The sequence below is a fragment of the Letharia lupina genome, assembly GCF_014066315.1.
Source record: "Letharia lupina isolate WasteWater1 chromosome Unknown contig_11, whole genome shotgun sequence".
In the NCBI taxonomy this organism is placed as follows: domain Eukaryota; kingdom Fungi; phylum Ascomycota; class Lecanoromycetes; order Lecanorales; family Parmeliaceae; genus Letharia; species Letharia lupina.
In genome coordinates, this window is record NW_023502980.1 from 901822 (window position 1) to 926340 (window position 24519).

Genomic DNA, 24519 nt, shown 5'->3' on the forward strand with positions numbered 1-24519 from the left:
CGCAGTCGAGGACGGAAATGCTTGGTGCATGATCATCGCCACCCAGACCCCAAGCCTTCTGGCCAACCATAGGACCGTCTTTGCGACAGAACCGAGGAGAAACAGAAGTTCTTTTGCGGCTGGTGAAGACACCGATGTCGAGCAACGTGGGTTATTTTTATATGTAAGGTGATGAGGTAAGTAGTGCAACATAGCACGGTAGTCGATGGTAGTGTATGAGAGATTTCACGCTCCTGATGAGTCTGTACCCCACATATCGATGGGTCGAAGCTCTGGTAGGAGGGTATGAGAAGAAAGTGGAGCGTAAAATTTGTAATCCTCACTGCCTGCATGGTATGGCTGAACGATCTGTAAGATGATCTGTGGTACAGCTTCCCATGGAATTACCAAGTGGCATACCTGCGATAAGGACTCCGGCTCCATTGTCGATCTGGCGCTCTCGGGAGGGCACGAGCATAGACTACGGTATTGATCCGAGCTTTGAAGTCTGACGTGATGAAAGAAGAGAAAGAAGCTTTTGGGGGGTGGGATTTCCATTCTTTGATGTTCGATGCCACGGCTGGTTGGACAGCTTCGAGTCCCGTTTGCAATTTGAGCTCCGCTGTATTCTTGAGGGATTCTGAGTTCACAGCCCCACAGCTTGTCCAGGACGCCTGTCTTGCATTGGCGCTCAGAGCTCGTTATGTATTTGTTGTAATTGCACGCTGTGTGGTAGCGGACTCGAAGTGGACAGGCTCTTCGTGTTGCTTTCTCAAGTGTCTCACAAATTCACACGAGCAGGTGAGAGCGCGGCTACACATCAAGACAGCTGGCGGTAACACAAACGGATGCTTTCGTGCGGATGCCGCGATCTGATACTGAGTTCGAGCTCGTCGAATCGTGCTTTGAGATTTTGTCGTCACATCGAGGAAATCATGCCAGGCTGGTACGGTCAGTTATGATCGAGGAACGTGAAGGACTATGGGAACAAAGGAGTGTTAGTGACCCCGAGTTGCCCGAAGGCGGCCCTGACTGAATTATCTCTCTTGTAGTTGGGACTGACCCGTGAAAGTGCTCGACGCTGACCTGAGAGTCAATAATTATTTGTTGTAATGTAAGGGTACGATCATCTTCCATGGCTTTCATCACCTCCTCTTGAATTTTTTTCATCTTATGTTCGTCACGAAGCTTCTGCATGCCGTGAGGGTAGGCTTTGAGATGAGCTGGCGGCCAGCCATGAGGACGTGCATTGGATTGGGAGCGTTTGTTGACCACAGGCTGAAACCTATCCTCCGCCACAGTGCTGAAAACACTTCTGAACACTTGCGGGCGTTCATCATAGTCTGAATCGTAGTGTCCGCCATCGTCAGAGCTCTCAGATGAGGAGTCAGCTTGCAGGCGTTTCTTCGGATCCCAATCCCATGTGTTCTTGGAGTCATACTCCGCTACAGCGATGCCGGAAAGCCATTGAACGCCTAGCAGCCGAACGATTGCTTTGGCTGTGTAACGGCTCAAGATCGCTGCCTCGATCTGGACAAGAGCCGAAACTTCTGGTTGAACCTGGGTCTCCATCGCAGAGTGATTCACCAGCCCAGCGTGAAGCATTGCCAGTCCAGCCATCTCTTGCCGAAGTTCAGAGCCTCCTAGAAGAACGTCGCACCTCCTTGAAGGACATGCTGGATCACGGCTCCTCCGAGGACAAGATGACCCGTCATCCCATCTTCCACCACCACCTGCAAACATGCCGCGTATATATATAGGATTGCCGTCACTCATAGGCGTCGGCATCCGATCATTGGCACAATATGCCAACCAAGCTTGGTGATAAGGACTGGAAAGCGTGTCAGCAAAAGTTCCTCGTATCATTGTTCTTAGGGATCAATTCGCTTACCACTCCTCTTCTCCAGCTGTCTTTTCTTCTCGAAAGCTGCAAGTAGGATCACCAGCAAAACTTACAATGGTGTCGTTGTCGTCATCAGTGTGTGAGGATGTTATCAGTGTCATCAGTGTCATGTGTCTCCTGTCCCGCCAAGATGAAGGTATGATTGTCTTTCAGGCCCACCTTCTGCGCACCACCAGTCTCCCCGGGAATAATTCAAACTGCGAACACGCTTTGCCGATTCAATTGGCTTGCCATTGAGGATTGGTGTAAGTCTCGCGTCATTGACATGTTGGGGCTGTTGTCGACGATCGTAAGGTCCTTGTCTGGTGTCGAATCCGCCACCGCCTCTACACATAGGCCGGGTTTGATGCATCTCGGTCCACTTGCGAGCTCCGTCGGCAAAGTCGCCACGCCAGCTCATGGGGTTGCTGCTGGCCATAGGGGTCCATCGGCCGTCGTTGGCATATCGTCGCTGCTTTCGACGGTCGTACGGTCCTTGTCGCGTGTTCAAGCGACCACCACCTCTGCGTGTTGACCCGGTTTGATGCATCTCGTCGCCGTTTGGCATCACCCCACTTGCCAGCTCCATCGGCAAAGTCGCCACGTCCGTTCCTGGAGTTGCCGTTGCCCATAGGGGTCCATCGGCCGTCGTTAGCATATCTTCGCTGCTTTCGACGGTCGTACGGTCCTTGTCGCGTGTTCAAGCGGCCACCTCCTCTGCGCATCGGCCCCGTCTGATGTCCCTCGTCACTGCTTGGGATCATCAGGGTGTTCATAGGCCAGCCGGGCGCTTGCAGCTTGGGCGTTGCCCGTGTTGCCAGCCACTGAAGCCTGTGGAGATCGCTGCAACATGGAGTCCGCTGAGGGAGTTAGCCTTAGGTCGTACTTTCTTGAGTCTTGCAGGGACTTTACCTTCGAAGACACCGGCTGCGGGCATCTAGCTGAAGAGACCTGGACGCTCTGGAGCCGGGGTGGCAGAAGAAAAAGTGTATTTTTTTATATTGTTCTGAAAGGCAAAAATAAAATTTGAAGAAGTGTGTGTCTGAAGAAGGAAAAGCGCGCAAATCAAAGAAGATTCATCTTTACCCAACTGTCTCACGGCCTCAACACATAGTCCGTGTCGCAAAATGTCGGATTCTGTGCTAAGCCCCTAATTTTGCCGCCAGAAGTGCCCCAGCAAAGGTTGATCATCAGACATTGGAATAGCTGTCTGTACGTGAAAGAAAATATCGGAGGTGGAGAAGATAGTTGGTCTGACATAGCTGCCAGCTTGGAAGGTGCTAGCTTGAGTGTCGACTGTGTACACCTGGCTGCAGCGTGTAGGATATAACGCAGCATGGAGGCTGAAGGAAATCTGTATGTCATGAATGCCCAAGAAGATATCGAAGAGCTTTGCTGATGATGGTGTATAAGGGCCGCCAAAGGCAGAGCCCTGCTGAAGCTGGAAGCCTAAGCTCTGCTGGACGAATATGTAGGAAGGATGGTTGACGGTGGTCGGGGAGGGGGTTTATATACTGGCAAGTGCCTCTGGGGGCGAAGTGAGTTCCACGCTAGTCGCCGTGAATCGACGTAAGGTGAAGCGTTTTTCGAGTGAAATCGGTGTGTTATCGGCGAATCGCCGAGTGAGCGTAGAGCTAATAACCGAAGTGATTGCGATTACTTAGCGATTTATTCGGAAGATGAATTTCGACAGACGAAAAGGGGTTAGCGCTGGTAGATTGTATAGGGCTAGGGATTCATCTCAACGACCAGTGAATCGGCGTTGGTTGATCATCGCTCATTCACAAGGCTGTATAGTCAGTTCACTGAGCCCGTCCTTCATCTGCACGTACCAAGTCACTTTGATAAACGAATACGAGACTAGCTTGGTTGATCGTAGTGGATTCACTGTGTAAGACTTCATTTTGACCGATAGGGAAGGCACTAGTGTCTGCAAGACACCACTTCACGCCACTGCTTTGCTAGATATTGGCCTATTCACAGAGCAGGACCGGCAGAAAAACAATAATATACGGGCTAGTAACCCGCAAAACACGCCATTTCAAATCAAATAAGAGCTCCAGAAGGTAACAGCTTGCAGACAGATTGGGGCCAGTAACCCGTAAAACCTGTCAATTCAGGTCAGACAGGAGCTTCACTCGACTTGAAAATGGCAGTATGAATGGGCCAGAAACCGGGAGAATCTGTCATACCAAACAAAGCAAGAGCTGCACTTGCGTAAAGGGAGAACATTGTTGGGGTAGGAACCAGTGAAACCCACCGTTTCACAGGGAGCATAAGCCCTAGGATGTGATGACATTCGGGTATGTAACCCGTGAAGCTTGGCATTTTGAATTGAGCAAAAGCTGCAATCACATCAAAGCAATAAGAAGAAGGGATAATCTTGACGGCAAATTTGGGCTTTACCCTGTTGCAGATTGAAAACAATGGAATATCCGAAAGCCCAAAGCCTTCCCTTTGAGGGGCAAGCTACCTCAAGATACGATCAAAGCCGCAGCATGAGAGCAATGATGAACAAAAATTTCGGGACCATTGAGCTAGCACTTGTGGCCATTCTGGGTGCCAAATCCCTTGTTGTGACGGTATGTAGAGGCATGCTCCCCTTTCAATATCACGCCCTCGGCTCAAAGCTGGCTATTTGAAAGGGGTGATGAGCATAATGTAGAGGACTGCTAAAAGACGACTCGTGACTCATTTGGGTCTCATACCCTGGTTCTGGTGTAACTTAAGGGGGGATGACGTTCAGGACATCACATAGACAGGGTCTGACATTTGATTGTGTTGCGTAATTATGTGGCAAAGTCCTTCCACAGCTTGACCTATTCGAGTCCTGAAGACCTATAGTGGCACAAATTCCAGGGCATAGCCCCTTCACAAGACAACAATTGTGGCTTCCGGTTCTTTCCAGCTATGATGAATGAGCATAAGTCTGCACTGGCGCTCAGACCATGGGGGCGATGCCAGCAGGAATGCTGAAAATTGAGGGCAAGATCCAGAGCAAATGGTAGCAGATGTGGTAGATAGAGCTTCAGATCAATTCATTTCAGCCATCCTTCTATTACTTTCCGAGTTGCCATCCACGCTTCCCATGCTGGCGACGCGACCTTCTCCTTTGCTGCCTTTATTGGAAAAGTCCTCAGCATTTCCACTGGCCTCTGGCCCTGGATATCTTCCTCTGAAAACCAATTGCCATGTAGACCGTAGGGGACTCTCTGGGGTAGATGCACCCTAGCGACGACATCCGTCATGTTCTTCGCATCAATAATCCACAGCTCGCTCTTGGCATCTGACCTGCACTCGTCATCTTCCAACAATTGGGTCTCGTCAAAGACATAGCTGAGAATCCAGCCGTCGTCCTCAGAAACCCCGTCCCTACGTGGCACGAAGCGAGATTCTTGTGCGTACCACCCCTCGGGCATCTTGAACACCTTGATGGCATCCAGCGGATTCTGACTTGCAAGTACTTCCGACATGTCTCTGGTATCGACGCACCCAATAATTTGGCTCGGGGGATCACGTATGCCCCTTTCGATTAGAGTCTCAACGTCCACCTTGACAAGCGAATTAATCTTCACTGCCCGGCCAAGTGCTGCACCAAACGAGGTATCAGAAACGGAGCAACCATATATGTACTTTGCGGCAGACATTGAGACCGAGTCGCGAAGAGACGGGAACTCGAAAGGGATCGCGGAGAGGGCCCACTGGTGCACAATCAGATTGTCATTGCCGGATATAGGACTGCCGCATGACTGCGGCAGACGAAACTGATAGTAGTAAAGGCGGCACTGCTCCTCTTCTTGCTGATCGGCCGGTATGTCGTATGTTGGAGTTGGCGCCGCCAGGTCACCTGCGCTGAAGACCAGCGAGGCCGAGGTCAGGCGGCATGCTAGCATGTTCACCATGTCCAGGCGGCCTGGAAACCCGTTCGCGGGGCTGGGGTCAGTGGAGTTCCAGGAATTAGCGGTGTGGAAGATACAGCAAGGATTGGTCTCGAACCAGCGGACGTCTTCTGGTTGATGGCGAGGAAACACGCCAAAGCGAGACCGGCTTGTGGGATCATAAGCTACGACGGGCCTGTTTTTCGCGAGGTTGAGCGGATCGAGAGACAAGGGAAGGTCCATGATAATTGTGTGGGTACTGGAGACTCCAAAATCATGCATCATCTTGGCAGAGTTGATGCCGGGAACTGGTCGGTTAATCAAATTGCTTGGTGATTGGACGTTGGTTTTGCTGGAAGGTTCATAGGTAGAGCTGACGATCGAATAGTTCACATAGGGTGTCACGAATGTAGAGTGGTATAAAATCAATTCTTTAGTCCTATGGTCGACACGAGGCTGGAGCGAGTTAGCATCAATGAATTGCAGACAGGATATGGCTAAACGTACGTGGGCAGTCGTCCACTCTCTCATGAAGCTGAAAGGGCCTTTGCCACCAAACCCTGGACGTGTATCACGAACACTCTCTCCTTCGCTTGCTTTCCCATTGAACCATCCAACCGTCTCAAGACTCGGTAATGCTATGCGCATAGGTGGTCCGCTTTCACACGTTGCCAATGCTCGTCCATCATGGTATAGTATCGAAGTATTTGCGACACTTATTTTCTTGATCGCTTGTTGCGAGCCTGGTAAATGAGACAGTATGACCAGTGCAATGGTTCTTAAGATTCGTAGGACGATGGTGATCAACGAGCTCATGGGATTGACGAGGGTTGCAATGCTCGGCAAAATTGGCGTTCTGAGGGACGAGGAAGTCTTGGAAGAGTTGTAGACGTCGGTCAGAATGTACTGATTGACGAATTCGGGCTGGATAGCCCCTTCCTCGCCCGTTCGTCGAAAGGAAACACCACTGAGCATGCCATCGCCATCGAACCAGTGGGCATCTCGCCCGAGAGCATCATTTGTCACCGGATTTCCTCCATTGCGAACATACTCCCCTCCTGCAAGTTCTTCTGGTATGGTACCGGTGTATGAACAAGGCGTGAGAGGAAGCACTTGCTGGATGGGTGCGAAGTTTCCAGATAGGTAGCTGCAGGGCCGAGTCAATAAGCGGCGGCCGTTGGTGAGAAGGACAGCTTACGGATGACCACGACGTTTCTCCTCAAAGTTCAAATTTTTCATTCTCAGGGGATTGTAGAGTAGCAGCAAAGCTAACAATTGTGTCTACAAGCCGGGGTGATCGGCCGCATGGATAGGTAAAGCCATTCACACAAAGAGGCCGTTGATTCGCTGTGGCAAAAACGGCTACCTTATGTCTTGTCGACGGAGATACCCTCCGCTATGAATGCCATGGCGCAAACTTCTCAATAGGAGCGTGACCCGCAAAAGCCGTCAAGTCAGGTATGATCCGGTGGGGTAAAAAGCTACGACTTTCGTAATGGATATGCGGCATCCAGCAAACCGTTGCATGATTGCATCCTTTTTCTTTACGGTAAGCCTTGCTCATTCTTTTCCCCAGTCGGTGATGTCAAGGTGCAGGAGCCTTTTCACCTTTTCGTGGCAGGGCGGGATTCTCGGCCGCTAGAAGGACCCCTGTGGAATCAAATCTCGCTGCTTTTATGCCAGCTAGTCGCCGCTGTGATAGGTCATCGGTTGTCGATGTGGTGCGCCATAGCAAAATGAAATAACGACATCGTAAACTTCGGATATACTAAAGTACCGTCATCGGGAGGCTCCCTTTGCTTGAGATTGAATTGAGCGTCATTTTGGAAAAATTGCTTCATGTCAAGGAGAATGCTTTTTCTCGTCTCAATTATCCCAATTATCGCGCCTCTTGGTTAGCTCATAGCCTTCCCCCGCTTTTCCAAGTTCCTTGAACCGCTGCCCACGACAAACAGTCATGAATTCTGCAACAGTGACGCACCGATGAATGTCAACGTTAGACATGGGGTATGACTATGCCTTGGTGTAAGTCATCCATGCCGCTTTCTACTGGGAAGCCTAACCAGACTCGCAGTCACTTGCAATACACGATACCGCCGGCGGTAGCCTTGACTTTGTGTTACTATCCACTCTCGACCAGTCTCGGGGTCTACAAGATACTATTTCTCATAGCAGTAGGTCTACAGCATGCCTGGGGTTAAATTATGCTTATTCTCCAGATCGCTGTCATCTCCACCACTCCGTGGGACTCATACCTCATTCACTCTCAAATATGGACATATCCTCCCAACGCCATCATTGGCCCTACTCTCTTCAGAATACCAGCGGAAGAGGTCTTTTTCTTTATCATTCAGACCTACAACACCTCCCTACTCTATCTCCTCCTCAGCAAGCCTACGTTTCACCCGGTCTACCTTCGGGGACAGAAGCTGTTCAATGACGGAAGGCGACTGGGCCTGAGAAGATGGACTGGAGTATCAGCGATTGTTGCATGTATTTTGGCGGGCATTGGCATGATCATGAAAAGCGGGGAGGGCCTTTACATGGGTTTAATACTTGTCTGGGCAGGCCCCTTCGTTTTGCTGCTTTGGTATGACTAGGAGATCCCCATCACCTTCTAATAGATGCTAACGAGCATCAGGAGCCTTGCATATCAATTCATAATCGGATTGCCCCTTTCTAGCACTTTTATACCCATCGTCCTCCCTACCCTATACCTCTGGATTGTGGATACCCTGGCATTGAAGAGGGGGACGTGGGTCATTGAGTCTGGAACGAAGCTGGGGTGGCATCTATGGGACGGGCTCGAGATCGAGTATGAGACTTTTCGATGCATGGTCTAGCGGGAGGCTAACAACCTTACAGAGAAGCAGTCTTCTTCCTCGTCACAAATGTCCTCATCGTCTTTGGTCTGATCGCCTTCGACAACGCCTTCGCCATCCTGCAAACATTCCCTTCACTATTTCCTACTATACCTACATTGCCTTCGCCAATCCTCCTAGTTCGGGCGCTGCTCCTTCCGACAACTTCATACGAGGACGAGCGGATAGAAGGGCTTCAAGAAGCACTCGGGCGCCTCAGAGCCAAAAGTCGGAGCTTTTACCTTGCAAGTGGAGTCTTCCAAGGGAGACTTCGTGTTGACTTGGTCTTACTGTATTCATTTTGCCGTGTTGCAGATGATCTGGTCGACGAAGCTGGCTCGATCGAAGAGGCCAAGCATTGGATAGCCAAGCTCAACGAGTATCTCGACATCACCTATGGGAAATCCTATGTCAAAGTTGAGCGGGTACAAGACCTCATATCAACGTTCCCACCATCTGCCCAGGCGAGCCTTCGCTTACTTCCGACCTCCCATCTTTCTCCCACGCCACTTTACGACCTTCTAAAAGGCTTTGAAACCGATCTCCACTTCTCCTCCAGTAACCCTTTCCCCATCAAAGACGAACCCACTCTACAAGTCTACGGAGCCCAGGTGGCGGGTACTGTGGCTGAGTTATGCTTAGAGCTAGTCTTCCATCACACTAAGAGATCTACGCCCGAAAGTTTGCGAAGGCGGATAGTCCAAGCTGGTGGTCGAATGGGCATCGCATTGCAATACGTCAATATTGCGCGAGACATCTCAGTTGATGCTTCGAATGGCCGCGTCTACCTTCCAACAACCTGGCTCAAGGAGGAAGGGGTTACTCCAGAGGACATCATCAAAGACCCTGCCCGTTCGAAAGCCGAGATTCTGAGACAGCGGCTCCTGAACAGTGCTTTCGAGATTTACGATGAAGCGAAAGGGGCCATTGAGCAATTACCTGCAGAAGCACGGGGCCCAATGCGGGTAGCTGTAGAAAGCTATGTCGAGATTGGGAGAGTGCTGAGACAGCCAGGCTACAAGGTCAAGGCTGGAAGAGCGACAGTGCCCAAACTAAGAAGACTGAGGGTCGCTTGGAATGCTTTGAGCCATACCTGAAGCCCCTGATTTTGTACAAAACAGGGTTCGCATGCTGCCTATGTCCTCCTGATTAAGGGTTTGTATATACTTTTCGAGATACCACCTTTGTTCATAGCTATGCAGGCTATACCAGCGCTAATAGTTTCTGTACATACAAATTTACATATGAAAGGGTTCTCAACCTTGACAATGGAAGTTGTGACCCTGTCAAGACGTGAGTCAGGGGTTTTATGTCACCTCAGTCCTGCCTTTTACGTCTCCATTACCCATCAGTCTTACACAATCTTGCTTCAACTTTCCAACCATCTTGTGCAGTCTGCGGTGGACTTTACCCCATCGCTTCAGCAAGACGCCTTTTCCAACAATCGCAGACGCTGGTTTGCCTAACCGCAACGGAACCCCGGTGCGCTCTATTTGGTACAGCGAACGTGGATTTGATGTCTCTGCAGAAGCATGCATCAACAGATTGCGTATCCTCTTCCCATTTTCGACCCATCCATCCTTCCGCCAAAGTGTAAAGAGCCGTATCGCCGCCTGTTACTATAATTTACCATTCGAAGATACGGCGGAGACGTTCCCAGACCCGGACCCGGCGCGTGAGGCTATCTCGTCGTCCATGTCCATAACCACAGTACGGGACGCCGGCTCGAACCATCCCTTCATCAAGATGCCGGAATGTATAGCTCCCGCGAAACCGCACATCTCGCACGATGGCGGCACTGATGAAATGATGATGGAAATCCATGCCCAGACCCGGAATCTGGGGCGGAGTATGGAAGCCTAGTTTCCGTGAGCTTTGCGTGATTGACAAATCGTTGTCACCCGGCGAGGCAGCAGCTGGGACCGGTGGACCCCAATTCTCAGGTAACCCATTTGGTCCTGCTGTTGGTAGCCAGTTACACGTTGGTCCTTGGGTTGTCGTGGTCGTCAATGCTTCGATCACTGTCACCCTTGATTTCTTCGGAATGTGACAACGAGAACTAGGCGATCAGATGAGAGAACATCACATGGAGCACTCAAAAACATGTTGTAAAATCTATATAGCTAGAGTAAACCACAGGATCAGTCCCTCAACCCAGAACACAACTTACAAGACCGAACAGTGGGCAAGCAAATATCAACGTTGCCTGACTACTTTCGCTATTCAATAAAATCCGATGGCCTTACCAATCCTATCTTACTCTGTAGAGTATCACAACTCCCTCCCCGATGTCGCTGATGCGAAAACCCAGTTTGACTCGGTGGACGCTAGCAAGATCCTCTTCACAGACATTGGACGAATTTTCTTGAAATATCATATGGAGAACACGCTGGGAATTGTCCTTCTCCACCACCACTTTCTCCTGGCGCGAGACGAGATGCTTGTGAATGTCGGACCTGTCGCAGTACCCTGGAAAACTAACAGCGGCGTGAAGGAGCTCGAAAATGTTCACCCCAGCTCCTGGGGCTTCACCAAGGACGGCGTTGCGCCGTACGAATTTGCCCACGCATCGCCCAGAGTATCTCTCGACAGCCAATTGCAACCTTTTCTTGGTGAATTGGGCGCCATACTTGAGAAACGCAAAATGACTGACCTTTTTGGGATTTGTGCCCTCGATGGATCTATTGATCGCCCTTGCGGCATTGAATTCACCGAAGGGCGTGCCAATATTACATTTCCATTCGAAATTTCCCCCCACAAAGGTAGCAATGTTGAAGCGATGTGGCGAATCGGCTCAAGCAAGGACGGAATAACAAGCACAAAGGTGAAAAGCGAAGTTCAGCCAAGGGTCTCGAATGGGTGCGGGAAAATGTATAAGCTGCAAGGGAACACACACAGGCAACCACCTCCCACAGGTGCCAAGGCTCAGGGCAACCAGGCTAGTAACATCCCCATCAACAGAACCTTAGAAGACGATGTGGCGAGTACAGGTCTGGGAGACAGTGTACAGCATACTGTCATTGCTGAATGCAAAGTTCGCTGCAACAGTTTTCAACTACCCGAAAATGGTGGGAGAAGCGAGAGCAATTGTAGCGGCCCTTCGACAAGGTCCCTTAGATAGCAAGGATCAAGTGAAAAGCCAATGAGTACCATAATTCAATACAAAATCTAGCCACCAGCACTTTACTCTTGACTTGGTTCACGCACAATGTGTAGCCTATCTAGGGGAGAATAGAGCCCATGTCGTATGTCTCAGGTCAGTCATGGATATTGGAGCTCAGAGGTAAGTATCTAATGTTCGTATGTTGTCTTGGCAAAGTGCAAGAATACTCGTTTCCACCCCCATTTGCACGTTACCCCCATTTGCACGCTCTTAAATCCGATAAATCCGACATAGATAGCTACCACTACCATGGCTACCACTATCACTCATCTAAATGGCTTACCACCATAGTCTACCATAATGGCCAATGCATAACTCTTAAGCTTGTTCAGAAGCGACTGGATAACATAGCTACTAAGGAATTTGAGAAGCAATTTCGAAGCATATGTCACCTCGGACCAGCTATTTTTGAAGACACGAAGAGAGGTAGAAGTCCTATCTGTCGAAATGTGGCTCCCGCGCATCCCAGCCACCATGTTTTCCAGCCACCTGATTTTGTACTGTATTTAGGACCTGGCCCCGGAGAGGTTTTGGAGAATCAATCCGTCCGTTCTACACACCACATACCTGAAATTTTAACACTGTCAAGAAAAAGGCTACTGCACCTCCCACAATTGCACCTCCCACACCAGGCCCACTGATACCACTAAACCTCGCTCCACCACAGCAACTACAGCGAGATGGACGAGGAGCTGCTCCGCCACAGTGGCGGGCTCCACCGGAGGCTTCATCAGAGGCTTCACCGCAGCAAGGTGGAAGAGATAGAAGCGGTGGAAGAGGTAGAAGCGGTGGAAGAGGTGGAAGAGGTAAGAAGGTAGTAGAAGAGGAGGTAGAAGAAGAGGTAGTGACGGTTTTTTCAAGACATGGTAGGCCGATAAGGCCCAAAAAACGGTGATTTAGGTTCTCCGATATTAAGCCTTGATAGAAATAAAAGACTATCATTATTATGCTAGTTTGCCATACAAATTTGGTGAAAGGTAGGCATTTTGGTGTTGCGTCGGATTTATCGGATTTTAGAGCGTGCAAATGGGGGTAACGTGCAAATGGGGGTGGAAACGAGTAAGTGGTAGTCGTAGATGGTGAAATGCCAGAAAAATCGTCAAGAGCGGCACCAAAGAGGGAGGTTTTCGACAGATCAATTGTCCTCCATGACTTAAATCAATCCTTGAAGACAGGTTTTCTCGGAGCGGGATTTGGTGCCCATGATTGATGTGAAATAATTGATCTGCGCGCTCAAGAGAAAACGACCTTGTGCGCGCGGAGATATCTCCGCCTCGAACGTCATCATTATCACGCTTAGGGTTTCTAGCTTAGGGTTTCGTGCCTTTGGGGCGCTCAACCTTCCATAATCATTCGAAGGCAATGAAGGAGAAGTCCGGGCAGAAGACTGCAATAATTGTAGGTATGCTCATCAAATATGCAGACGTCCTCACGAAAGGTTCGGAGACTTACGAAGCATTCTATCAGGCGCCGGCGTTGGCGGAGTTGCAACAGCAGCCCGCCTCGCAAAGGCTGGCTTCAAAGTCACAGTCTTTGAGAAGAATGAGTTTACAGGAGGACGATGCTCTTTGATACATCATGCTGGCTATGTGAGCCCCTTTGTTCCCCTCAAACCTCTTAACTGCTGACCACTGTCAGCGCTTCGACCAAGGCCCGTCCCTCCTCCTACTCCCCCATCTCTTTCACGAAGCCTTTCACGACCTCGATACCTCCCTCGAAGCCGAAGGTGTGGAGTTCATGAAATGTGAGCCCAACTACAATCTCTGGTTCAGTGATGGCGAGTCTTTCGAGCTCTCAACCGATGTCTCCCGCATGAAAGATGAGGTCGAGAAGTGGGAAGGCAAAGATGGCTTCGAGCGGTATCTAGGCTTCCTACAGGAAGCCCATCGGCATTACGAGCTCAGCGTTACTCATGTGCTCAAGAAAAATTACACTTCACTCTTCTCTATGGCCCGGCCGTCTTTCCTTCGCCACCTCCTCGCTCTACATCCTTTCGAGAGCATATACTCGCGCGCCTCGAAATACTTTTGGACAGAACGGCTCCGCCGTGTGTTCACATTCGGAAGCATGTACATGGGCATGTCTCCATTCGATGCTCCAGGCACATACAGTCTCCTTCAATACACTGAGCTCGCAGAAGGAATATGGTACCCGAAAGGCGGCTTCCACAGCGTCATTGCAGCTCTTGTTCGCGTCGGTGAGCGCTACGGTGTCACATACCGTCTCTCGACCTCCGTTTCCTCCATCCAGCTCTCCCCAAATTCCCGCCGCGCAACAGGCGTTGTTCTTGACAGTGGCGAGGTCATCTCCGCTGATATTGTAATCGTAAATGCCGACCTCGTCTACGCCTACAACAACCTGCTCCCTCAATCCTCAAAGGCAGCGTCACTGCAAAAACGGTCCGCAAGCTGCAGTTCCATCTCATTCTATTGGGCCATGAACCGTACTATACCAGAGCTCACAACACACAACATCTTTCTTGCAGACGACTACCGCGAGTCCTTCGACGACATCTTCAAGAAGCAGCTGATACCCTCACAGCCCTCCTTCTACGTCAACGTACCTTCAAGAATCGACCCTGCCGCTGCACCAGAGGGAAAAGACGGAATCGTGGTATTAGTCCCTGTGGGCCATCTACTCGATGAAAAAGAAGGCTCAGGTATCAAAGTAGAAAGCAAGCAAGACTGGGAAGGCATGGTGACCAAGGCGCGCGAGACCGTCTTTTCAACCATCGAAGCCCGCACTGGTGCTCAAGATCTCCAAGGAGCATTGGTCAAGGAAATCGTCAATACGCCGCAGAGCTGGAAAGACGTCTTCAATTTGGACAAAGGCGCTATTCTAGGCCTGAGCCATAGCTTTTTCAATGTGCTATCTTTTAGACCATCGACCAAGCATTCCTCGATCGACAGACTACATTTTGTGGGTGCGTCAACGCATCCTGGGACCGGGGTGCCAATCGTGCTTGCTGGAAGCAAGATTACGAGTGACCAGGTGCTGGATGTGTTTGGGATGGAGAAGCCTTGGGGTAGGAGTGTGAAGAAAAAGGCGGAGGTTAAGAAGATCGATAAGGTGCATGCTTTGCCGATGCTGTCGAACTTCCATATCGCGTGGCTAACGCTGGTGTTTGTAATGGTAATGGCGGCCCTTAGGTTTGATGTTTTGGAGGGGTTGGGGGAGGGTGTCTGGAGATAATTGTTACGAATGTATGGGGGCTTCAATTCATTGAATATAATTGATATAACAGTAGAAGGAAGTTAGGCAGAACGTAACGTATCCTCCACACATCTGCAATCGGACGCAATTTAGAAGCTCGCCTACTGAACATAGTTTCATCCAGCTTGCTTGGTGATCTAGTTCGTGTTTGCTGTTCTTTGAACACATCAGGCCTGCATAACCGATCCTGATCTCAAACGCACTCTGGAAACCCAGCCAAGCTGAGCAAGGTGCAGTGCTCGCGTAGGAAATGCTCGCCGCTCCAACCCTACTGTCGCGAACTCGTATTTCCAAGACTGTCGCATGGCGAGGAAGTGTGTTTGAAATTGACCCGTTGAACTAACTACGCTGGAAATGGCAAGGGAAGCAGCGCTGCTACAACAGCACCTGATGGCTTGCGGAAATCCACCACGTAAAGCAGCAAGCTCGCTTGCAGGGAACAAAAGAAAAAGAAAAACACTGAGACTTTCGGTTCAGGCTTGTGGCTTGAAAGCCGTCCAAGTCGTTGGGAAGCAGCTTCATTTCCCTGCCAAGATGTCTAACCGCCAAAACTTGAGTTTTTTGATGAAGGGCGTCTGGCAGCAAGGGTATCGATCCCGGTTGGCTCGGTTCGACAGTCGCGAAGCTTCGAAAAGGCTCCTTTTCAAAGCAGCATGCTGCATCACGACTAAACTCGGCAGCTAAGAAAGCTATGGATTCTGCCCCTATTGGTACGATATCGAACACAAGTGCATTTATTGTTTTTTTCTGCATGACGTGCATCGAGTGGGGAGGTGTCCCATGATGCGAATTAAATTTGCATGTGTCCCGATGGCGATAAAAAGAAGACAGGCCACCAGGTCGATCCAAAGTATTGCCGTATAACCGTACGGTCGCTTGTTGTGGCTGAGATGCTTTGACGTTGGAATCTCGTACCCCAGAATACAGTTACCTAACCGATGGGAAAGTTTCAGCTCGATGCAATTTGTGAATTTGGCATACTCTTAGCGGAGGATAGGAGCAAAGACGTTAGAAAAGCGGCGTTCGATCGGCCATCGCTCCGATAGCGAATGAGAGCCCTTTTTTGGCATTAGTCATCGTAGAGTAGAGGCAGAGATCTCCTTATAGGATGGGCATGGCGTTAGCAATCTGCAGCTGTAGCAGGGTTTCAATTTCCACTATCAGGCGCTAGTCTCGAAAGTGTTGATGGTGATTTCATGGCGGGAAAAGGAGACTTGAAACCATGTTGCTGCTTGGACGTGCCACTTGCGACGAGACAAGTGTTCGAAGGGTCTGTCGGAATGTGCGGAAGATAACGCACAAGGTTTGCCTTTCACAGCGAGAGAGGAAGAAATGGTGGGGATGGAAGCATTCTTGAAGCCAACGGCTTTCCTAGAGAGGACAACGAGCGTGATGCTGTGCATGAGGGGTTCAGGAAGCAGAGGGTGGTGTCCCACTCCGGTCCTCCGCTGTACTTCATGCAATCAATTGGATGTTGACGAGTAGAAGAAGCTAGAGATTGAGCCGAGCATAGTGGGAAAGCTTGCCCGAGCACTTTGCGGTCGGTGTATGGAGGGCAGGGAAATGATGCAAATTGAAGAGCTATGTCATCGGATCGCAGCAAAAATGAATTTCGTCCACTAGCGTCACGTCACTTTTCCAATACAAACATCGCCCAACCTTACATTTCTTCTTCTGTTCAACAACAATCACCGTCCCCAACCACCACAGCATACTATCTCGAGTTGCAAAAGACTCTCAAGATGGCAAGCCAACACTTGTTCAAGCGTAGCAACGACGCTATTCACGCCAACGGAGACCACATGGTCAATGGAGCTACCTCCGACATTGCCATCACCACTCATGGATCTGATTGGTACTGGGTAAGCAAGCACCCCACCATCTGCAGCTTCCGCGAACCTCAAATTCATGTTTGATAGGCCGTCTGCGCTGTCATGGTCGCCTCTACCATCGTCTTCATGGGCCTGTCATTCACCAAACCTCGCACACACCGCCTCTTCCACTACATCACCGCTGCTATCACCATGGTCGCCAGCATCGCCTACTTCACCATGGGCTCCGACTTGGGAGAGACTGGCATTCGCCCTGAGTTCATCCGTACCAATCCCAAGGTTTCCGGCACGCTTCGTGAGATCTTCTACGTTCGCTATATTGACTGGTAAGCGCTGTGACATTATCGGAAGGTTGAATAAGGCTAATACGATACAAGGGTCATCACCACGCCCTTGTTGCTCATGGACATCCTCTTGACTGCTGGTCTGCCATGGCCCACGATCCTTTACACCGTCTTGATCGATGAGATCATGATCATTACCGGTCTTGTTGGCGCCTTGGTCACTTCTAGCTACAAGGTACAATACTCCGCGAAATCTTATACAGAAACGCTGCTAACAGTCAGAATAGTGGGGGTACTACACCTTCGGATGCTTCGCTCTCTTTTGGGTTGGGTGGACTCTCATCTGGACCGGTCGCAAGCACGCAGCTGCCATTGGCTCCGATGTCTCGAAAACCTATCTCACCGTCGGTACCTGGACCACCTTCCTCTGGTTCCTCTACCCGATTGCCTGGGGACTTTCCGAGGGTGGTAATGTCATCTCACCCGACTCTGAGGCTGTGTTCTACGGTATCTTGGACATCATGGCTAAGCCAGTCTTCGGTGCTCTATTGATCTGGGGTCACCGTGGTATTGACCCAGGGCGTCTTGGCAGTAAGTCTTGTTCCGTCTCATTCAGCCTTTGGGCTGCGCTGAATTCCCGCAGTCCACATCCGCGACTATGATGAGGGACCATCATACACTCAAGGCACCGAGAACCTCGAGAAGGTCGCCAACGGTCACAATGGTCACAATGGTGTCACCGATGGTGCTACCACCTCCGGCGCCAACGTCTAAGAATCGACTCAGAACTGAAGGTGGATTTGTCATCATGGTTGTCTTTATTAAGGGAATTGATGCTGCTCAATATTCATGTGTGCCCTTCTAGCGATCAAGCAACGGCGCCTGGATAAATCGTCCAGAGCCTAAATGTTACATAATACATGCTGTGGATTCAGCTCACAAATTGCAATGTCACTCCTCTAAAATTTCTGGACTGGTACGTTGACTTTATTGTCAGCGTCGTGTTTTTGACATGCTCAGCTTGAATCATTGTATACCATGTGCGGAAACCTGCCCGTAATTCCTTCAATGAGGTCTCACTGTTCACAAAAGCTGCCCGGCATTGCACCAGCACCTCGAAAACTTCGACTCCAATTGCTCAACGCTCGCGAGTGAATCTTCGATGAACGTCGAGGATTTGGTGGAGTTACTACGTAGGCTACAGACCAGATATGTGCCGCGCCAGGCCTACATTAGGGCCTAATGATTAGGCCCAACTAGGTGGAATCCCACGGCAAGTCCGTAACTCCTGCAGCACATGTAGATATGTAGTATTTTAGGCAAAATTTTGAGATGTTCGAGCTCGAGTGGTCTAGTGGTATGATTCTCGCTTAGGGATTACTCTGAGTTCAAAATTGCGAGAGGCCCCGCGTTCGAATCGCGGCCCGAGCCCATTTCGTTTTTGCCTTTGGGAACTGTATGTACAATTTGTTAATGATCACTGTCGATTGATTACGTGCTGGTTGGTGTGGGTCGTGTTTCTGGGCTTTTTTTTTGGGTGGGGAGAGATGGAGATAGATAGGGCTGCAGAAGGTGCCAAGACTCCCTGGCGCGGAGATGGTTTGCGTTGTCGTTCCTCGGCAAATATTCATTCACTCTCTGAGTCCCCCTTTCTGAGCACGTATATTATCCTCTGGTCGCTGCTCTATTGCTTCTTCTCCGTGAGTCAAAAGTCTCATCCCATCGGTTTTCCGTGTCGGTGCGTTCATCCTGGCTTCGTGGCGAGTCGTTCACCTAGGAGCCGCGTGAAATACGGGGGAAGAGCTGTCTCTTATTGACTGGTACCCATGGAAACCACGCAGGTACTGCAAGTCTACCTTTCTTCTCTCACTGACAATGGCAAGTGGAGCGTTCGAGAAACAAGGTGAATCCTGAATGGAGTATGTGCTCATCATGGTCACTGGTACTCAAACGTACTGCAAACGATTACATCTCTTTTCTCGCTCCCCTTGCTTGGTGGTTGCAAATCAGTTCTCAATATATACATAAGTCTCAAGTCCCATGTGAAGTAGCTGTGGTCTCCGAGACTCACGCTCCACGGATCAATCTGTCACCACTGCTCCTTTCCATACCGCATGATCGCAGTCATGGAGATGAAGTGGGAGGAGCTTCCAAGCATCCCTGAAAGCATCGAGGACAATTTCAATGTTGAAGCAGTTGAGAGATACAAGCTGGGTCGGCAACACCGCCTTGAGTACTCAGCGGACTAGCCGGAAGGCTTTGAAGAGTGGATCTCGAGGCCTTGGTGAAGAAGGCAGATGAGAAACTTTTGGGAAAGAGAAGTTAGAAGACCCGTTCTGCTCAACTTTCTGTCGGCTGACATATAGAAGGAGGATCCCTTGGCCCAACCCGGCAGTCCCGATCCCGAGCCCTTCAATTCGTTCTTGATATGTGAGTAGATGTTACCAAGAAATGGGTGGATGAGCGACCTGTTCTCTAGCCAGGGAAACATGAAATGTGAGCCAAATGGTTAGGATCATCATCAAGCAAAGTCTTCCCATTTTCATTCCCCTCCGCGGCACAGGTACACACGCGAGTCAAGCACCCATCTTTGCACATATAGCTCACAGACTTGAATTTGCAAGCGGTAGACATCACCGTCGTCTCAACTTCTGAAGACTTGATCATGATCGCGTTGGGAGCACATTTGTTTTTCTTTTCGTCTCCACACCACTTCTTTTGTCAATGATTGATCTCAGATCTCTCAAGATAAGAATATGATTATGATTATCGACGGCAACGATGATGATATCGTCGATAGCAACGGCAGTGAGAACAACGATAACAATAGTAATACCCATGATGGTCGACAACCGATGTGCAATCTATATCAGCGTAAACATCGCCCTTCAATGGGTTTCTAAGAGCCGTGTTCACGATGCAACATACGGGTCCATAGACGCAGTGTTCGTTCGACGCCGAATGCGTAGCAGCAGCAGATGACAGTGCTACAGCAACAAAACCCGGAAAGCCTTGTTGAAATGCAGCAGATGCGCGTTGCGATGCAGGCGAGATCTGCATGTGCTGCTACCTATAATTACGGCGTCCCGTTATCGCCGTCTCCGTGATGCCTTACCATGGGACATCAACTTTTCTGATGTGGAAATGCCACCTTGACCGGGCACACGCTTTGCCAATGCAGGACAGATGAGCATCGACAAGATGATTGAGAACGCTGTTCAAGACCGATTCTCCTCTAAGAAGGAGGTCAAAGGAATTACCTTCGCCATGGGGAGACCTGTGGCGCAGCACTCCAACGCATTATGGATGCGTCGACTTCAGACATCCAGAAACGAAACACTAGGTGCCGGTTTGAACATGGCCCCATCAACGCAAGACATCGGGCGTTTCCTCGTTTCCATCCTCAACAAAGTCATACCCGAACCCAAGCACGCTGTTCCAAGCTCCTCCTGGACGCAGACCGGAATCTACCGCCTCATCCAATCCTTGGTCCTTCCAATACTCTGAGATCGATGCGTCGGGGATGGTATCTTGCTGGCTATTCCACCAAACATGACAGCGACATCTTGCGTAGCTTGGTCAGTCGGCAAAACGAAACTACCTACCCATGCTTTGAAGTCCGCGCCATGGGCAAAGCAATTCCAACAGGTATTCGACATGACCGAGGAATGGCTCTTGGGTATGATGAACGGACAGGTGTCAGCGTCCCGAACACGACAAGAGATTGATATAGAACTCCGAAACAGTGTCGTAACCCATGGACAGCGTACAGAATAGATCCAGGACTCCGTACGAAAGAAATCGAACAAATGATCAAAAACGCGATGGAGGAAGAAGATTAGCACTCCTGAATCTGCTTTGTCCTTTGTCTGGGCGAGTGGTGCCTATGTTTGCTCCGTTTGCCCCAGATGAAGACCATGTCAAGAAATGCCCTCAGCTGACGATTTCCGGCTCTCTGGCGAGTTTTCTCTGCGCTCTCAATCGGATGATGTCTCTTTTCTCGCTTTCGGAAGTGTTGCGTTTGCATTATCGTATCCATCGGGTCGCCTGACCCATATTATTGCTCATGGGTTTCTTCTTGCTCTTTCCCCACTCATCACAACTGCTTATCTTCAACAAGAAAGTCTGAAGCCAAAGAGCTTGAAGCTCAGGTGCGAGTAAAATGTCAAAAAGCATACTTAAGAATCCTACGCCTCCAGAGTGGAAGGAGGCGGACGAGATCGTTCATCATGTCTGGCTGGGAACGTAGATCATCCCTTCCTGTCAATTCGAACGGGCCGATGTTGATATCCTCTCAGGATTACTGAGAACGAGCACGCCCGAAGGAGAAATATCACCGAGGTCATCTGCATCTCCGAAGAGCCCCAGGCAGACTTGCAGCGCGAAGGTTTCAGGAAGGCGCCAGATCTCCATTCCATCATCTTCACCCTAAAAAGCGATACCGAAGGAGATTTGCTGTCAATATTTGGTAAAGTATGCGACGCCATTGACAGGACCCTATGGGAAGGGGCAGGTGTATTGGTGTGGGATGTAGGCGGAGGTGTGGCGGCGCTGGCTGCATATCGTAAGTACAGTATCACATGTGCACCAACAAGCTCCACGGTGCATGTCATTGACAGGACTACCGCAACAGTCATGAAAAAGCATGAACTGTGCTTGCCAGAAGCCATGACGACCATAACGCGGGCGAGGTTAATGAGGCCAAAACCAACACTGTTACCCAGCCAAAGGATCATCGACCTGCTCCACAACGACGTCTATCAAGGGCAGCTTGAAATGTGGCAGGCGTGCGAGTACGATACCAACGAGAACACCATTGTGAACCCAACCGAGCCGCGTGAGAAGTGGATAGTCGAAGGGGTGGGGGGGAGTCCGAAGAAGAAGAGAGTCAATGTGCAATCTACCCTGAGGAGACTAGATGTTGTGCAATCGGTCTTGAAGAGACCGAGTGACGTGCAATCGGTCTTGAGGAGACTAGATGAGAGATTGCCGCATACCTCGGAGCACCTACATCGTCTTAGCACGATTGAGGAAGTCGAAGAGGAAGCTCGTCGTCTCAGCATCATTCTTGAGGAATGATTCGGGGCCGGTGGTTGACATTATCGGTCCGGGGACAAGTTGGGAGACAGCCATGGATTCGTAGACGCTGGAGCGCCCAGGTCTGACATTTTATGATACATGATCTGAGAGGCACTAATCTGACTTGAGCGGCAATGCGTCTGAATATCTGGCACACGCTAGCAAATGACAACGATCATATGAAGTATGAATACTGCTTGACTCACAAGAATCTCAGTCCAATTTTCCTCTTGGCATGGAAATCTTGTCTTTTGCATGTCCACAACCCAACGTTTGCACTTCTGGGACCCTCCCAATCACTCTTACAGGCCTCAATGGACAAAACAAACAACATAAGTCACACCACATCATTGCGGTCTATAACCCTCCTCTACCAGATCACTAGCATCAGTCCAACCCAGATGTAGACGGTCATATAGTCCTCGAACGATGTACGCTATTCACACTCCTTTCGAGGAACATACTGCCCAAGGGTCCAAAGCATCTCGCATAAGAAATTTAATCTATCAGCTGAAGTGAAAACCCCACCAACACCTTTGCAAAACAGAGGTCGAAGCAGCCGGTAACGCCGTGGAAAATATAGTCTACGGCATGTGCTTACTGCTTGTTAGTAGCAACGCTCTGCCTCTTCAGTGCCAGGATAGATGGTGTGTCAAAACCAAAAGCTTGAGAGGTTGGTGTTCCTGAGCAGCATGATAGGTCGTGCCGGCGCCGTTTCTGGATTGGATATGGGGCTCTGTGTTTTTTGCTCTGATTTCTACTTGTCCGAAGAAGCCCTTCTGATTTTTGTGAGCGCAGGGTTTCGTGATGGGTCAAGATCTGGGCGGACTCATCCAGCTTGATGTCTATCATGGCTCCCATAAGTCACTGGCAGCCTGATTCAGCCGAAAGTGGGGCTTCTTTATCGTCGGGAGGTTCACGAAAACCCAAGACCCGAGATTATGGATCGCTACCAAACTTCCTGTTTCGATATCTCTCTTCAAGTATCTTCCTGATGTCAAACCGAAAATCATCTCGTTTTTCACCACCCGATTTCAGCAGACACTCCATTTCCATCGTCTCATAAACGTTACTTCGGCCTCAACATGAGAAAAGGCAAAGGGAAAGAAAAAGAGGAAGACGATGATGCTAGCGCTGGAAAGCGCGAGACGGAACCTGTCTCTAATGATAACGAGCACTGGACCAAAGACCTCGCACTGAGATTGAAAGAAGGTGAGGCAAAAATCGAAGGGCACAAAGGCAGCTCAGAAAACGCCAAAGCGGAATCTAGCACGATGGACGAAGATCAAATTGCTTTGGTCCATGCACTCTGTTGCGATAATGTTCCTTTCAACGATCTCAAAAAACTATTAGGGGTACCGGAAGGTGCTGTGGACCTTTCTGAGCTGGTAGAGGTCATGATAGATGCGGAGAAACTGAAAGCCGAAAAAGTGAACACGCAAGGTTAGTATGTCTTCGAGATATTCCAAACCGAGATCAGAACTGAAAAGCAGAGAAGCAAAGATACCCGGCCAGACTCAATTCCAGGCCAACGATGAAGAATTCGAAGTCTACGATCCTGATCGTTGGGAGGCACCAGCCGAGGAAAATAATGTTGATGAAATTTCGGACAACGAGGAAGCTCCTGTTCCTGAGCCTTTCGATTACATCGAAGAAGGGGTCTCCGACAGGCCCAAACCTGCACCTAGTGTCCTTACCCCAGGACCGCGCTTCGTTCGCGCTCTCAAAGACTCTAAGGAGGGAAGTAAGCCATATTTCCGATCAGGAGACATCTTGCGAGTGATTAGTAAAGTACGACGGAAGGGACTTAATGGTGAGTTGACAAGACGTGGAGGGACTGGTAGATGCTAAAATACATATGAGCAGATCAATCTTCCGAGCTGCTTCCTCTCAAACCTCCCGGAGAAGCGGGACGAGTGCTGATCCGGGACTTCGAGCCAGCAGACCAGGTAGCGGTGGATGCCGTAGGGAGGGAAGCTAGTACCGAAAAGGAGAAAGATAGCTTTCGATGCGCTATGGAATGGGAGGATTGATGGGCCTTGCTGGGTTTTGTAGAATTGGGAAGCTGGAGATGGTTTCTCACTCGCTGACCAACCACAATGCTCTGATACAGGCGGGAAAGGTTGATCGTTATCCACCCCACCACCTGCCACGTTCGTGTAGAGAACAAATTGTTTTTGTAGAATTCGTGAGAGCGTCCATTAGTTGGCGTTTCAACCAGAGATCTGCATCAGTGTCGCGTTTGAAGGTTAAGAGGTTGGAGCTGGCGTCAGGGTATCAAGATGTGTATAGTCGCTCCGTTCGCTCCATGGATTTATCAATGCGAGCTCGAGTCGATTGTTCTTCTG

General features: G+C 49.9%; 8 protein-coding genes and 1 non-coding gene across 9 annotated transcripts; 7 read left to right on the forward strand and 2 right to left on the reverse strand.

Annotated features, from left to right (window-relative positions):
- Window positions 1–912: 912 nt before the first annotated feature.
- On the reverse strand, window positions 913–2519 carry HO133_000838 (uncharacterized protein; the record flags this gene model as incomplete). The annotated part of the gene is made up of 2 exons (XM_037291774.1): window positions 913–1712; window positions 2042–2519. The coding sequence occupies 2 exons, from the start codon at window positions 2517–2519 to the stop codon at window positions 913–915; spliced, it is 1278 nt and encodes a 425-aa protein (XP_037152136.1).
- Window positions 2520–4899: 2380 nt separating this feature from the next.
- HO133_000839 (uncharacterized protein) lies at window positions 4900–6978 on the reverse strand (the record flags this gene model as incomplete). Its single annotated transcript, XM_037291775.1, has 3 exons — window positions 4900–6195; window positions 6247–6886; window positions 6938–6978. The coding sequence occupies 3 exons, from the start codon at window positions 6976–6978 to the stop codon at window positions 4900–4902; spliced, it is 1977 nt and encodes a 658-aa protein (XP_037152137.1).
- A 748-nt stretch (window positions 6979–7726) lies between these two features.
- Window positions 7727–9697, forward strand: HO133_000840 (uncharacterized protein; the record flags this gene model as incomplete). The annotated part of the gene is made up of 5 exons (XM_037291776.1): window positions 7727–7764; window positions 7814–7913; window positions 7959–8329; window positions 8381–8554; window positions 8605–9697. 5 exons carry the CDS (start codon window positions 7727–7729, stop codon window positions 9695–9697), a joined length of 1776 nt encoding a protein of 591 aa, XP_037152138.1.
- A 1139-nt stretch (window positions 9698–10836) lies between these two features.
- Window positions 10837–12658, forward strand: HO133_000841 (uncharacterized protein; the record flags this gene model as incomplete). Its single annotated transcript, XM_037291777.1, has 3 exons — window positions 10837–11590; window positions 11998–12308; window positions 12353–12658. The coding sequence occupies 3 exons, from the start codon at window positions 10837–10839 to the stop codon at window positions 12656–12658; spliced, it is 1371 nt and encodes a 456-aa protein (XP_037152139.1).
- A 467-nt stretch (window positions 12659–13125) lies between these two features.
- HO133_000842 (uncharacterized protein) lies at window positions 13126–14955 on the forward strand (the record flags this gene model as incomplete). The annotated part of the gene is made up of 3 exons (XM_037291778.1): window positions 13126–13165; window positions 13231–13352; window positions 13402–14955. 3 exons carry the CDS (start codon window positions 13126–13128, stop codon window positions 14953–14955), a joined length of 1716 nt encoding a protein of 571 aa, XP_037152140.1.
- Window positions 14956–16718: 1763 nt separating this feature from the next.
- Window positions 16719–17866, forward strand: HO133_000843 (uncharacterized protein; the record flags this gene model as incomplete). The annotated part of the gene is made up of 5 exons (XM_037291779.1): window positions 16719–16838; window positions 16896–17134; window positions 17186–17327; window positions 17380–17683; window positions 17736–17866. The coding sequence occupies 5 exons, from the start codon at window positions 16719–16721 to the stop codon at window positions 17864–17866; spliced, it is 936 nt and encodes a 311-aa protein (XP_037152141.1).
- A 566-nt stretch (window positions 17867–18432) lies between these two features.
- HO133_000844 lies at window positions 18433–18523 on the forward strand. Its single transcript has one exon. It is a non-coding gene; the product is annotated as a tRNA-Pro (tRNA).
- Window positions 18524–21321: 2798 nt separating this feature from the next.
- HO133_000845 (uncharacterized protein) lies at window positions 21322–22171 on the forward strand (the record flags this gene model as incomplete). The annotated part of the gene is given in 2 exon segments (XM_037291780.1): window positions 21322–21374; window positions 21391–22171. 2 exon segments carry the CDS (start codon window positions 21322–21324, stop codon window positions 22169–22171), a joined length of 834 nt encoding a protein of 277 aa, XP_037152142.1.
- Window positions 22172–23256: 1085 nt separating this feature from the next.
- On the forward strand, window positions 23257–24204 carry HO133_000846 (uncharacterized protein; the record flags this gene model as incomplete). Its single annotated transcript, XM_037291781.1, has 3 exons — window positions 23257–23614; window positions 23652–23915; window positions 24038–24204. The coding sequence occupies 3 exons, from the start codon at window positions 23257–23259 to the stop codon at window positions 24202–24204; spliced, it is 789 nt and encodes a 262-aa protein (XP_037152143.1).
- Window positions 24205–24519: the final 315 nt, after the last annotated feature.